We start from the raw sequence: 14,405 nt of genomic DNA on the forward strand, positions 1-14,405 counted from the left end.
CAATCTATTTCCTCCCCATTCATTCATTCTCCCAAGTATCTATTCACCCTCCCTAGTAACCATTTATTGCCGCTAAACAGAGTTACCTATATTCCTCATCTCCTCCCCCCTAAAATGAGGATATATAAATTTCTGGACCCCATTGGGATATTAGGTAATCACTCTGCGATCCCCCCTGTGCGTGTGGTAAATAAATCTCTTTCTCTTGCTAAACTGCCTTATTGTGAGTTGATCTTTCAGCAAACCTTCAGGGGCAAAGGGGAAGTTTCCCCTCACCCTGCCCTGCTGCCCAGTTTGGTGTAGCTGGCTAGATCTTCAAAGCTGCTCTGCTCTTCTGAAAGCCACAGGAGGAGAATCAGCACTGACCAAGTGGCAACATGGTACCATACCTTACCAGTCAGACTCCCAGTTTTCCTCTGTCTCTCTGTGGGCTCCAGTTGAGCAGATGGTAAAGATCATTGTCTCTTTTGCCTTTCCAAATTTAAGATTAATGAAAGAAAAGGTTTTTGTAAGTAACTAGTCTTAGTATAGCAACTCTGGTGTTTTTTTTTTTTTTTTTCATACTTTGTAGTATGAATATTCATATTGTTTGATCCCTCTCTTCTCAGTACTAGCCATTTTTGTTGTTGCTTTCCTTTCTCGTTGTCTTTTTGTGGTGTTCTGTCATAAAGAGGGTTACCAGGCCTAGAACCTCTATAAGCCTGGTATTCGAGCCAGCCCTACAGGCTAGCCAATTATATGGTTTTGACTAGATGAGCCTCTATTAAAGAAAAACTTTGCTGCAAGTCCCTGAAAAGAAAAAAAAGTATGAGGTTTCTCTCTCATCCTGTTATATATCCCTGAGCTTGTCTTGTGACAGAGTGGGAATTGTCTCCTCAGTCTCTGCTGTCCAGGGGGCTGTGTATTTTTGGAATTACGCCAGGCGCTAGTCTGAAAAAATTGGGAGCCCGAAACACGAGACACCACACACATAAGCGGCATACTCTTTGTACCAAACATGTCAAGCTCCTGGGGAGTGTTTGTCTTATAAGGTCCTATCCTCTTTGTCTATCTTAAGTCTATTTCTGAGAGTGAATTTTTGGGAATCATGGGGACTGCCTCCCTTACGCCCTCTGCAGGAACACCTCTTGCTTATATGGTGAAAACTTACTCTAAATCTGGAAAATTACCACATGGGCTTTCTCTGAAGAGGCTTATTGGATTGAGTTGGTTTTGGAAGAAATATACCATTGATAATTCTAATTATCAGTGGCCAGCAGATGGATCCTTTGAACTAGAAAGACTCCTTAATTTAAAGAAAGAGACCTTTTAGAGAGTTTTAGAAAGTTTAAAAAGCTCTCATCCTAAGCGATTGCCTTGTCTGTATTTATGGGAAGATCATATTGAAAAAAAGACACATATCAGTGTTGTGGCTAGCCTTAAAAATTCTCTTAAGTAAAGAACAAAAATACGACCTAGAACAAAAATTAAAATTTGCTGCACCTTAAACCCTCCTCCAACTTGTACTCCCCTTTATCCTCAACTATCTGTCCTGACCCCCTGGACGATCTTTTGGATTTCTGGGTCCTTGGTCAAAACCACCCTTAAAATCCAGCCTTAATTCCACAGCAATCTGCCTTAATAACCCCTAAAACTATCTCCCAGTTTCTTCAGAAAACCCTTTAGATAACCAACTGCCTACTTTAACTTCTGTGTCCCTCCAAGATTTACAGAAGTCATTCAGGGCTGATTTAAAGTCCCAAGACGTACAGATTGAATCAAAGCTGAAAAGCAAGAATTAGGCCTGTCACAGAGTCAAGGCAAAACTTGGTTTTCTGTGCCATATGATGCCTCTTACTTTCCAGGGCTGTGTGATCCAACTCCATCAGCTCCAGACCTCCCTGTGCAGTGCCCTCTGAGAAAGTATCCAGGATCCCCATCACAAAGAATTCATGTCATCTGGACTGCAGCAGATCTTCTGAATTACAAAACCATTTTACCCCCATTTTCAGAAGATCCTACGAAATTTAGAGAATTGGAGGGGCTAGTAGCCATTCATAATCCCACTCACAGGGACCTTGACTGGCTGCTAAGGGGTGTACTTCCCACCCATGATTATACTGCAGTCATTAGATAGGAAAAAGCCCTATCCGTAGAGGGAACAGATGGCCAGATCCTCTCCCTGGACTCCTTATAGATGACCTAGAAATAGCTCAGTGAAATGCTGATATTCAGGGCCTGACAGGGGTTATATTGGAGGCTTTCCCTCCTAAAGTTAACTTGTCTAAAGTTGAATCACGTACTCAGAAGGAGGGAGAGCACCTTAAAGCTTTTATTGAGAGATTTATACAAGTTTTTCAGAGGCATTATGACATTAAATCCTGAAGCACCAGAGCACAGAAATCTCTCTCTTTTTTTTTTTTTTTACTATGGAATATATTGAGTATTGACACAGAAATCTTTTAATTTCTGCCCTACTGGAAATCTACTTCTAGATATAAAAAAACAAATTCAAAACAGTATAGTTGTCTGGGCTGGTCAGTCTCTAAGCGTTACAGTGGAAGCAGCTATGTGGTTTTTTTGAAAATGGCTTGCAGAACAACAAAAAAAAGAAAGATTTGAAATTTGCATTTCTTACTTTGCAGGTTGAATCACTACAGAAGCAAAAACAGTCCTCTGAAAATAAATTAAAATCCTCTCATTTTTCTGATCAGTCACAGAATATTCCTCCAGATACCTATAGATACTGCAGAAAACTCAGATATTAAAAAAAATGCTTGTCCAGTCCTTAAAAAGAAAGGAAAACTAAAAAAAAAGCCCTCCCCCAAACCCAGCAGATTCGTTTTTCTTCTCCTGTGGGACTATGCCCTGTTGATTGACAGTGTCAGCCTATCCTCACTCACACCCTACACCCTACCATTAAACTTAAGATAGAGGACTGGAATCGGGAACTGGATTTTCTAATTGATAATGGTGTGACATTCTCTGCCATTTGATCAGAGGAATTATCTGTACCTCTCATCTCTAATTCTATACAAGCTATTGGAGTCTCTGGACAACCTATTTCATTACCTATCTCTCAAGTCACCCTGATATCCCTAGGTCCCCTTAACATCCACCATCCCTTTCTAATATCTGACTTCTCACCTGCAAATCTTTTAGGTAGAGACCCGTTATGTCAATTTAGTGCCACCATACAACATAATGGGAAAGTTTTTTGTTTCTCTGTGCTCAGACCCAAACTCCAAACTTCCTCCTCTCCTTAATGGAGACCCAGTCTGATTTAAATTCCTCTAAACAAACAATCTTACTGGAAGTCCCAAATAGCCTCTGGGCAAAACAGACAAATGAGGTCAGACTGCCACAGTGTGCTGAACCCACATGCATTTCCTGGAAAAGAAATAAACCCTTCCCTTCAGTAGTTCAGTACCCCCTCTCACAAGATGAAGAATGAGAATTGAACCTATAATAGACTCCCTTTTCCAACAGGGGATACTTGTCTTCATCACCTGGAACACCCCAATTTTACCAGTAAAAAAAAAAAAAAAGGAAATGTGATTCAGATGGGAATCAAATCTCTCGATTTGTACAAGATCTGAGAGGCATAAACTCCTTTGTAATCCCTCAACACCCTGTTGTGCATAATCCTGCTACTATCTTTACCTCAGTTCCTGTTGATGCAGCCTGGTTTACGGTAATTGACCTCTGCTAAGCTTTCTTTTCAGTTGCACCCTGACTCAAGATTTCTCTGCATTTACTTTCAGAGGGAGACAACTAACATGGACGTAAATACCTCAGGGATACTGTGAGCCTCCTTCAATATTCTCTGAAATCCTCAAAGCTAATTTAGACTCTGTAACCTTTACCCAGGGATCCACTCTTGTTCATTATGTTTTACTCTGTAGCAAGACTAAGCAGGGTGCACTCTTAGACTCCCTCATTCTTTTAAAGGCTCTAGGTGAAAGAGGCCATAAAGCCTCCAAGTCCAACCTCTAGTGGGTACAGATAACAGGACATGAAATATCTCAGGGTACTCAAAAGCTCACCCCAAAACACCTTGAGTCAATTTTGTCCATCCCTCTCCTCAAAACTAAGAAACAACTAAGTAAATTTCTTAGGGGTACCTGGCTACTGCTGCTAGTGGATTCCTAATTTTGCTGTCTCATTAAATCGTTATATTCCCTCCTCTCAGACAGTATTCAGGAGCCTATTTTCTGGCCCTCAGAGGCATTAGACTCCTATAAAGCCCTAAAATTAGTGTTATCCACACTTCCTGCTCTGGGCTTACCTAATTTTGATAAACCTTTCCACCTATATTGCCATGAAAATAATGGGATTGCTGCTGGTATTTTAGAACAGCCCCTTTCCTCTCATACCCATCCTATACCATAGTTTTCATGCCAGTCAGACCCTGTGGCAGCAGGCATGCCCCTGTGCCTGTATGTAGTAGCAGCAGCTGCCATCCTGATTGACAAAGCCAGCACCCTTACATTAGGTTCCCCTGTTCACCTATGTGTTCCCCACACTGTGTCTGCTCTCTTGCTAGTCCATAAAACACAGCACCTCTCTACTAGACGACAGACCACCTACGAGCAAGCTATATTAAGCAATTCCTTCATTAATTTACATTGTTGCAACACTTTAAATCCTGCTACCCTCCATACCTGTCCCTGGTGATGGAAACCTGTATTCCATCTCACATGATTGCCTTACAACTATTGATATGGTTTCAAAGCCATAAGAGGATGTCTCCTACATTGTTTTAGACAACCCAGACTTACTCCTCTTTTGTGATGGCTCTTATAAACGAGATTTCAAAGGAAGTGTAATAACTGGTTATGCTATAGTTTCCCCATGTGAAACTCTGTCTACCATAAAGTTAGCATAAGCTGCTAAACCTATAGCCCTCACTAGAGCTTACACATTGGCAAAAGGAAAAACTGCCACTACTTACACAGACTCCAAATATGCCTTTGGAGTCTGCCATGCAGTTAGCACAATTTGGAAATCTTGTGGTTTCTTAACTTCTGCTGGCACTCCTATTGCCAGTGGGCCTATAATTGCTGCCCTATTACAAGCCTTTCACCTTCCTTTTAAGATTGCTATTGTTCATTGCCCAGCCCACACTAAGGAAATGGGCATTGTATACCTAGGAAATGATAGGGCATACAGGACTGTTAAATATGCAGCCAAAAATGGCCCTCCCTATGTTTTTTCCACTCAATTTATTACTCTGCCTTTGTCCCTGTCTGACATTATTGATCATCGGGCTGATGCTCCACAGTCCAAAAAGGATAGGTGGGTACAAAATGGTGTTAAACAGTTATTAGGTGGATTGTATATTGGGCCAAACGGACTCCCTGTGACCCCTTTTCTTTTAACTTTGTGGCTTGCACTTATCTCCCGTCAGGTGGGACAGACATAAGTACAAATGGGGGATAATTAAGGAACTGAAAAATAGTCAGTACTCCCTTGGCATCTACAAAATGTCTGACCAAATTATTTCTTAGTGTACTATTTGTAAATCTCACCAAATCTCTAGAGGAGACCAACACTCTCCAGAAAGCCCTCAAAGGCCCACATTGCCCCTTGCGGCACTCCAAATTGATTTTATAGATTTACCTCCAGCTTTAGGCTTTTCTCACTATTTGATGATTGTTTGCATGTTTAGTGGATGGACTGAATGCTACTGAACTAGGCGTGCTGATGCTATCACAGTGGTAAAGAAATTAGTAACTGAGATTATTTCTCATTTTGGTACTCCTTTATGGATTGAGTCAGATAAAGAGATTCATTTTACATTAGAAATCACTTGCTTGCAAAGGCTCTGGAGCACTCATAAAATTTCATAGCCAGTATCATCCACAATCCTCAGGACAAGTAGGAGGTAAAAATCTAGACATAAAAAGGGCTTTAGGAAAAGTCTGTCAAGACACTGGACTTAAATGGCCAGAAGCATTACCTTTGACCCTTATAAAAATCTGGAATACTCCAAATAGGAGACATTAAAACCCCTTTTGAATAGTGTTTAGTCACCCCATGCCTGCTGGCACCTCTAAACCTTCTCTTCCTGGGGCTGACTGAACACTGGGGATTTAAGTGAACAATTCAATACTATGACTAGCTACACACAGGTGCTAACTAATATGCTTGGAGCATATCATCAACAGGTGAAAAGAGCATGACCTCTGCCAACTGACAAGTCTCCCCAACCTTTTTGACCAGGAGATTGTGTTTACATCAAAGTTTTTAGAAGAAGACATGCACTGTCACCTCTCTGGGAATGCCCTTATTAAGTACTGTTAACCACCTACACTAACATAAAAATAAAAGAAAACTCTTCCTAGATTCATGTGAGCCACACCAAACTACACCAAGACCATCCCTACAGGTGACCCTGAAAGTAAGGATTCCTAGGGCCAGTTTCCAGGCCCCTGAAGCAGATGTCTTCACAAAGTAGACAGCTTTTTCCCAAGATCACGGATTAAAAAACCCCATTTTTCATCTAAAACCTCCTTTTTTTAACCCCCTCCCCCCCAAAAAAGGTCCTTTTTAAACGTTTCTTCTTTTAAGCCTCACCCTTCGAGGACTGCACATTGGAAGTGGAGTGGAGATCGCCTCAACCTATCCCATTCTCCCTTTTAATCTTCCACTATGATTTTTCTTTCAAACTATGCCTTGCTTTTACTAACCTTTTTTTCCAGCATGTCAGGCACAGACCTGGCATCCCTTTGCACCAGTCTTTCAAACCCTGGCCACATTAACTGATCAATCTAATTGCTGGTTATGCCAACATCTACGGCATGCAAAGGAACCTGAATTCATTTTTGTTTCTGCCAATGTGAGTGGCTGGTGGAACCAGTCCAGAAGATGGATGTATGACAAGATGTGGCATCCACGAGAAAAAAAAAAAAACAACGTGCTGCTTCTCTTGTTGGGGAGTCAACTGGACATAGTAAAACCTCTGTGAAAGCTCAAGAACTATCTTTTGCTCGGGTAAAGTCACTAGAAAGAAAATTTTCCCTCTGCATTGAAGATAGGGATGATGCTGGCTCTTTCCTGGATGACATACTAGGGCAATATTGTGATCAGACCCTACGATTTGATTCCACAGATGGCATTCTTGCACTTCTTGCAAAGATCATAGATGGAGCCGACACCAACCCTCATAATGTCAATGCTTGTTACATCACCAGATGTTATGGATGGCTCATAAGCCAGGCCTGTGCAATTTGGGGTAGCTTACTTGCTCCCATTGTTAAGTTGCCAGACACTAAAGATTACATATGGATAAACCGAAAGTCTGGATTGACTTGGTTAGGTGACAAAATAAAGCCCTATAACTACCAGAACCAGACCAAAGGCCTTTAATATCAAATATTTTGCAACTTGTTCTGTTCCCACAGACTGGCAGGAACACATGGAAACTGGAGGTGTGGAAGTGCCAATGAGGAAGAAAATGCATAGCAAACTTCAGGCTGGAAGGTCACAGGTTCCAACCTGATCCCATCTGTAAATAGCACTGGTCTTTTTATCTTGTGTGGCCATAAAGTGTACAAGTGGTTCCCACCTAGACGGTCAAGGCGCTGTGGACTTGGTTATCTGACACCCTCTGTTAGCAGGTTCTCCACTTTAAATGCCAGCCAAATTACAAACATGGGCCCTTTCATTCATTAAGTGGTACCACACAAACGTACTAGACATGATAATTAAAAACCCACTTGTATATCACAATTCTAAGTTCTTTTTGGTGCTCAGGATTCTTTTCTCGGCATTTGGAACTTACGAAATTGAAAACGCAGTTTTGAATCTCTCCATGATAATACGATAAGAGTTCAGTATCCCTGTACAAGCACTGGAAGCACTACAGTCAGAAGTCAACAGCCTAGCCTCTGTTGTATTTTAAAACTGCTGTGTTCTGGATGCCCTGACAGCCCAACAGGGAGGAGCTTCTGTGACTATTGGTGAAAAATGCTGTTTCTACATAAACCACTCAGGGCAAGTAGAGACTGATCTGCACCTCTTAAAAGACAAGATAAGTACTCTTCATCAGGTTAAAGAAACAAAACCATTGAATTGGTCTGACCTATTCCCAGGAATGAGAGACTGGTTTAATGGGGTGTGTGGAATTGTACTTAGATCTGTTCTTTTCTGCTTCTTTGGTCTCATTCTAATCTATGTTCTTGTCTCCCTTTTCGGATCTCGTTACTCAACTACTAACCTGATCTTTCTCTCCACAGCCACCAACTCAACCCTTAATGTATGAAACTTATGGGGAAGTTCCAGATAGGGAGAATGAAGGAGCTCAGGAAATTTCACCCCAAAATATAACTCCTTGGTATAAAGAGTATTTTGAATTAAAGGCATTGATAGGGGCTTTCCCTCTTTCTTCATAAAAACAAACCAGACCCATCAAAAAGAACAGTCAACTTCCCGTCTCCTCCCTGTTGTCTCAATATTCTATAGGAAAGAAGATCAAGAATGCAACCAGACCTGGCCCAAATCATTTTAAATATAATACCTATCTCTCAGGTTAATTTAATTTCCAAAGAGAATCATTTACAAGTCAGTCTATTTTCCCCCCATCCATTTATCCTCCCTAGTAACCATTTATTGACCCTAAACAGAATTGCCTATATTCCTCCTCCTCCTCCTCCCCTCTAAAATGAGGGTATATAAATCTCTGGACCCCGTTGGGATATTGGGTAATCACTCACTCAGTCTTAATTCTCCTTGTGCACATGGTATTAGTAAATAAATTTCTTTCTTTTATTAATCTGCCTTATTGTGTATTGATCTTTCAGCAAAACTTCCAAGTGAAGGGGAAGTTTCCCTTCATTCCCACAGCATAATATACAAAGAACTCTTAAAATTCAACAATGAAAAGGTAGGGAAAAGGTCTGAACAGACACCTCACCATAGAAGATATACAGATGACAAGTAAGCATATGAAAAGGTACTCAACATCATATGTCATTAGGGAATTAAAAATTAAAACAACGATGAGATAACATTACATACACACTTACTAGAATGGCTAAAATCCAAAACACTGACCACACCAAATGCTGGCATGGATGAAGAGAACAAGAAGTCTCATTCATTGCTAGTGACAATGCAAAATGGTACAGCCGTTTGGTAGATAGTCTGGCAGTTTCTTACAGAGCTAAAACGTAGTCTTAACATATGATCAGCAGTTGTGCTCCTAGATATTTACCCAAATGAGTTGCAAACTTATGACCACACAGAAACCTACACATCTGTGTTTTTAGCAATAACAACCAAAACGTCCATCAGTGGATAAAGGGATAAAGAAAATGTGTATATTTATGTTTTGAAAGTTGTAACTGCATAGATTTTTAAAGAAAAATAGATTATTATATGAGTTGAGTGGTTGCTACATAACATTGAGACAAACTAGAACTATACTCAGTTCCACTTATCAGAATCATATAAATTGTCATTACTAGAAGAAGCTTTAGAGCAACAAGTTCCTAATTTTATAAATTTTCAAAGAATGAAACCAAGCGGCATAGAAGTAAAGGATTTGCTCTTAGCTAGTTAAGTGGTAAAACCAGCGTTGGAAATAAGGTCCTTGATATTCATTACCAGGATATTTCTCTTCTTAAAGGAAACTTATATAAAAAGACTAAATATAACAAATGGCTTGTATACTTTTAATACCATTATTAATAATGGTAATCGATAACAGTCACAGCCCTCAGAGTTTATCCTTTGGGCTTAGAATCAAGGTTGACATTTTAGAACTCTGGAAATGGGAACAGGCCAATTAACAAAACAAATAGGAAGTCAGAAATAAAGGCAAACTCATGAGGCAAACAGAACTTTTATAAGTTTCTCAAAAATGGGTACCAAATAGCAGAGTAAGTAAATATACCATTTATTTTCTAATAATGACACAGTCATTGTTTCTACATGTATACTTCCTAGTGTTCTGATACATTGCCCAGTAAAATATGGTTATTCATATTTTGGCTGTTTTTGCTTTTGGCTATTCTGAATACTGCTACTGTGAATATTGCAGCACAAATATCCGTTTGAGTCTCCACTTACAGTTCTTTTGGGTTTATACCCAGTAATGGAATTGCTGGATCATATGGTAATTCTGTTTAATGTTTTGAGAAACCATCACACTGTTTTCCGTAGTGGATGCACCATTTTACATTCCCACAAGGGATCAAATTTCTCTACATCCCTGTCAATACTTATTTTCCGTTTTCTTGGTAGCTAGCTGCACTAATGGGTGTGAAATGGTATCTCATTGTTTTGTGATTTTCATTTCTCTGATTCTTAGTGATATTGGGCTTCTTTTCATGTGATTGTTGGCCGTTTCAATATCTTTTTTGGACAAATGTCTATTCAAGTCTTTTTATTCCATTTTTAATTGGGTTGTTTTTTTGTTGTTTAGAGTCCATCTTTTAAAACGTAACAAATTACCCCCTACTGATTTGTAAGAGCTTTTTTTCCTATTTTGGATATTGATTGCTTACTGTTCTATGTTGTAAACATTTTCTCCTTGTTTGTTATCTGTCTTATATATCATTTACAATATATTAGGTTTATAAATTTTTGGTTTTATGTAGTAATTTGTCCTTTATGTTTTCTTGGTTTTATATCTTTTTTGTTTAACAAGGTTTTTATACTCGAATGTTATTAAAAATATTTTCTGCTACCATTTCACTGATGTGACATTCCTTACAGGCTAGTCAGCAAAGAGATATTTGCTATATAATTCATATTTAGTCTAAAATTTACCTATAGATTATATCTTGTATGTATACTTTATTGCTGTATTCATAATTGACTCAACCTTTGTGGCTATCTTACCTAGAATTGGGGGAAATTTTTTCTCACATTGATACCCTTTAATAATTGCTTTCTGTTTAGGGTGTAGTGACTTATCACATAACCTAATACAACCTACACAAACACATTATATATGCTTTTTAATGTAGGCAAATTTTTCTGAAATAATGTGAATATATTGTTTTATTAATTTTGATCTCTTTGCAATTTAATATATCTTAAAGATTTTTTGTTTTTTTATAAAAAATTTTAATTGTGTTTTTTTAGCTTTCTGGTAGGATTATTTTACTTAATGTCTTTTTTATTGTTTTTTATGTACAGCTAGATTAAAATATGAGATAATTTTTCATCTGTGTATTTATAATAAATAGTTCACATATATTTACAAAAGATATAGCTTTATTCTTATAGTTAGTTGGAGATTAATCTAAAATTATTAAAATATATCCTTAAAATAAATTATATATGGCTTTTTAAATTAAGAAATTTACTTTAGATTATAACTAATGTACACTAAGATTTTATTAAACAATGAAGAGATAATTGTTTAAATTAAATCCACTATGTAGGCCAGGATTGCACAGCCCAATGGGTGTTCAGTTTTAAATCTATTTAACAATTTGCACTATTTTTACCTAACAAGTGTCTTCATTAGAGAAACTACCGTAGTCCCCTCCAGCTATGGTTTTGCTTTTCTCGGTTTCCGTTACCCATGGTCAGCCATGGTCCAAAAATATTAAATGGAAAATTCCAGAAATAAACAATTCATAAGCTTCAAATTCTGCACTGTTTTGAGCAGCGTGATGAAATCTCAGGCCACCCAGCCCTGTCCCGCCCAGGATGTGAATTATCCCTTTGTCCAGTGCATCCAGGCTGTGTAGGGTGCCTGCCCTTAGTCACTTTAGTAGGCATCTTGAGGATCAGATGGACTGTCGTGGTATTGCAGTGCTTATGTTCATGTAACCCTTATTTTACTTAATTGTTCTATTTTATTATTGTTACTCTCTTACTGTGCCTAATTTATAAACTTTATTAAACTTTATCGTAGGTAAATATGTATAGGAAAAAACATAACATGTATAGTGTTTGGTACTATCCATGGTTTTAGGCATCCACAGGGAATCTTGGAATGTATCCCCCATGAATACGGGGGGAACACCTGTATTTAAAAAATGTAACTACATTTTCTAATATTTCAAGTTCTCATGAGTTCACTTATCATTGGCTAATGTTTTTCTTGCCATATGTGTATTTGGTTATAAGTATTGTTTTGGTTTTTTTTTTAATTGGTTTTTTTTTTTTTCTGAGACAGGATCTCAGTCTGTCACCCAGGCTAGAATGCAGTGGTGTCATCATAGCTCACTGCAACCTCAATCTCTTGGGCTCAAGCAGTCCTCCTGCCTCAGCCTCCCAGGTAGCTGGGACTACAGGCATGCACCACCACACCCAACTAATTTTTTAATTTTTTGTAGTGAAGAGCTCGCTATGTTGCCCAGGCTAGTCTCAAACTCCTGGCCTCAAGCAATCCTCCCACCTGGAGTACTAGGATTACAGGCATGAGCCACCATGCCTGGCTCCTAATTTTTTTTATTGTCATATTATTGATCTTAATGATTTTCAGAATAAAATAGATTATAAAAAGAGCATAATAATACTTCTTTAATATTCTAACAACTGCAATATATATTTTTATCTGTTCATGTAAATAATTTAAAATAATTTCCATATAGATACATTTTGTGTAGAGTGGGGCATATATAATGATAAAGAATTACATAATATCTTGAATTTGGGAAATAATTGACAGTTTTTTAAAAAATATATTCATAAAGCAGTAAAGCTTTTTGTATTGCTATCTTTAAATTATCTGATTAATATGTAGGTTTTCTGTATATCCGTGTACAGCTTACTGAAAGTTGAACTTTTAACACAGTTTGTGTCAGTTATTGATTAATTATGCTGCATCAAAATTATGATAGTGTTTCTACTCATATAAAATTTTAAAAAGAGAAAATTATGATAGCGATTATATTGTATTAAAAAAAGAAAGGACCAAAGTCTATATATTTAGTTTGGAAATTTGACCCAGCCATAATTGTATGTACTAACTTATTTTCAAAAGAGAAATCTACATAAGATGCCTTAATAGTTTGGAAAACTCGAAAATGCTAAAATGTCATAGTCAGGGATAGGTATGACACTTGTTTTTAATAGTATGAATGACAATGTGTACATGAAATAAAAAGGTTGTTAGCTTTAAGTAATTTCTTTGGGGTGAGGGGAAAAATGCTAATATAAAGGAGCTAGATTCTGTGCCCATTTTACTTCCAATTTAATATTTCTATTTTAACCATTCGTATTTTCTCTAATTTCATGAATGGGATGAGGACTAAACTGCTAACATTAGTTAAAATAATCCTATAAATCATTCCTATTTAAACTACTTTTGGTCTGAAATTAGAGTGAAGAACTTACTGAGATTTTTTTTTTTTCCCTTTCTTATGCCATCCATTTAGAAATCAGCATTCCAGAACAGTTGGTATAGCTTTGCATGTTTCTGCCTGGTCATGACAAACCAGCCACTGTATACTCATGGAGAGTAGTACAGTACTTGTCACTGATGGCATTTCTGTGACAGAGAGCCTGTAGACTGACATAAAGTGCAGCCTGTTGTGAACTGTCAACTGAGAGTCTGCCAAAAACTCAGCAGACAGAACTAATTGGGGAGAAAAAGGACTTTTGTGCCCTCTTCTCTTTCTTCCCTTTCCTTTTTTTGTTTTTAAATAAGACAGATATTGTTAAAGTAGCTTGTTTATGTAAGATTTGTCTGCCTCTCTTTTCCCCTTGCATGGATCATTTTTTAACTTAAAGTCTTGCACTGCAGGTCGTTGAGCACTTCCACATGGAGGCTGGCACAGGACCAAACTCAAGACACGCAACTCATAACAGTTGATGAAAAATGGGTAAGGATTTTCTAGTACACCTGCTATGATTCTGCCTTTGGGGTTATTTTTGTACAATAGATAGAGTTTTTCTAGAAAAGTGATTTGAATTTGAATTTCTTGATTATACATGCATTTTAGGAAGAAATATTCATCACAAAAAGATAAAGATTGTGTTAAGCATTACACAGAAATATTAAGTCATACAGATATTAAGAAATTAAAATTATGAAAAGCTTCCATTTTTGTGGTGTTTATAAATAGCAGTTGGTACACTTTTGTAATGAATGTATTGTTTATTTTCTTAGTTACACTCCTATTTAATTAAGTTGTGAAATACTAACTGGTACTATCTAAAATTAAATATATTGGGTTTTCCTGGAACCCTGCAACGTTATTTTTACTGTATGTATGTATGAGTATATAAAAACACATATATATACACGTCCCATTTCTGCCTATGTGTGTAAGTTAGATTACAACTAGCCACAAGTAAATAATAATCTTTTGTTAATCAGTAGTAGATAGAATTTTGGTAGCTATCACTTATAAAATTTTTCAATGTGTGGTCTGTCACTTTAGGTACAACTTGATATTTATGCTTATGTTGTACAATAACATACTTTTGGTAATATTTCCAAGACTTATGATAGAAAT

The 14,405-nt window shown here is 37.6% G+C and overlaps 1 protein-coding gene across 1 annotated transcript in view; it reads left to right on the forward strand.

The window, feature by feature from the left end:
- NDUFS4 (NADH dehydrogenase (ubiquinone) Fe-S protein 4, 18kDa (NADH-coenzyme Q reductase)) overlaps positions 1-14,405 on the forward strand; it is a 133,471-nt gene that overhangs the window by 41,119 nt on the left and 77,947 nt on the right. Inside the window, exon 2 of the mRNA XM_012655302.1 lies at positions 13,691-13,769. Within this exon, the coding sequence (XP_012510756.1) occupies positions 13,691-13,769 (79 nt within the window). The remainder of the gene's footprint in view (positions 1-13,690; positions 13,770-14,405) is intronic.

Source organism: Propithecus coquereli, unplaced genomic scaffold (genome assembly GCF_000956105.1).
Source record: "Propithecus coquereli isolate 6110/MARCELLA unplaced genomic scaffold, Pcoq_1.0 Scaffold47, whole genome shotgun sequence".
In the NCBI taxonomy this organism is placed as follows: Eukaryota; Metazoa; Chordata; class Mammalia; order Primates; family Indriidae; genus Propithecus; species Propithecus coquereli.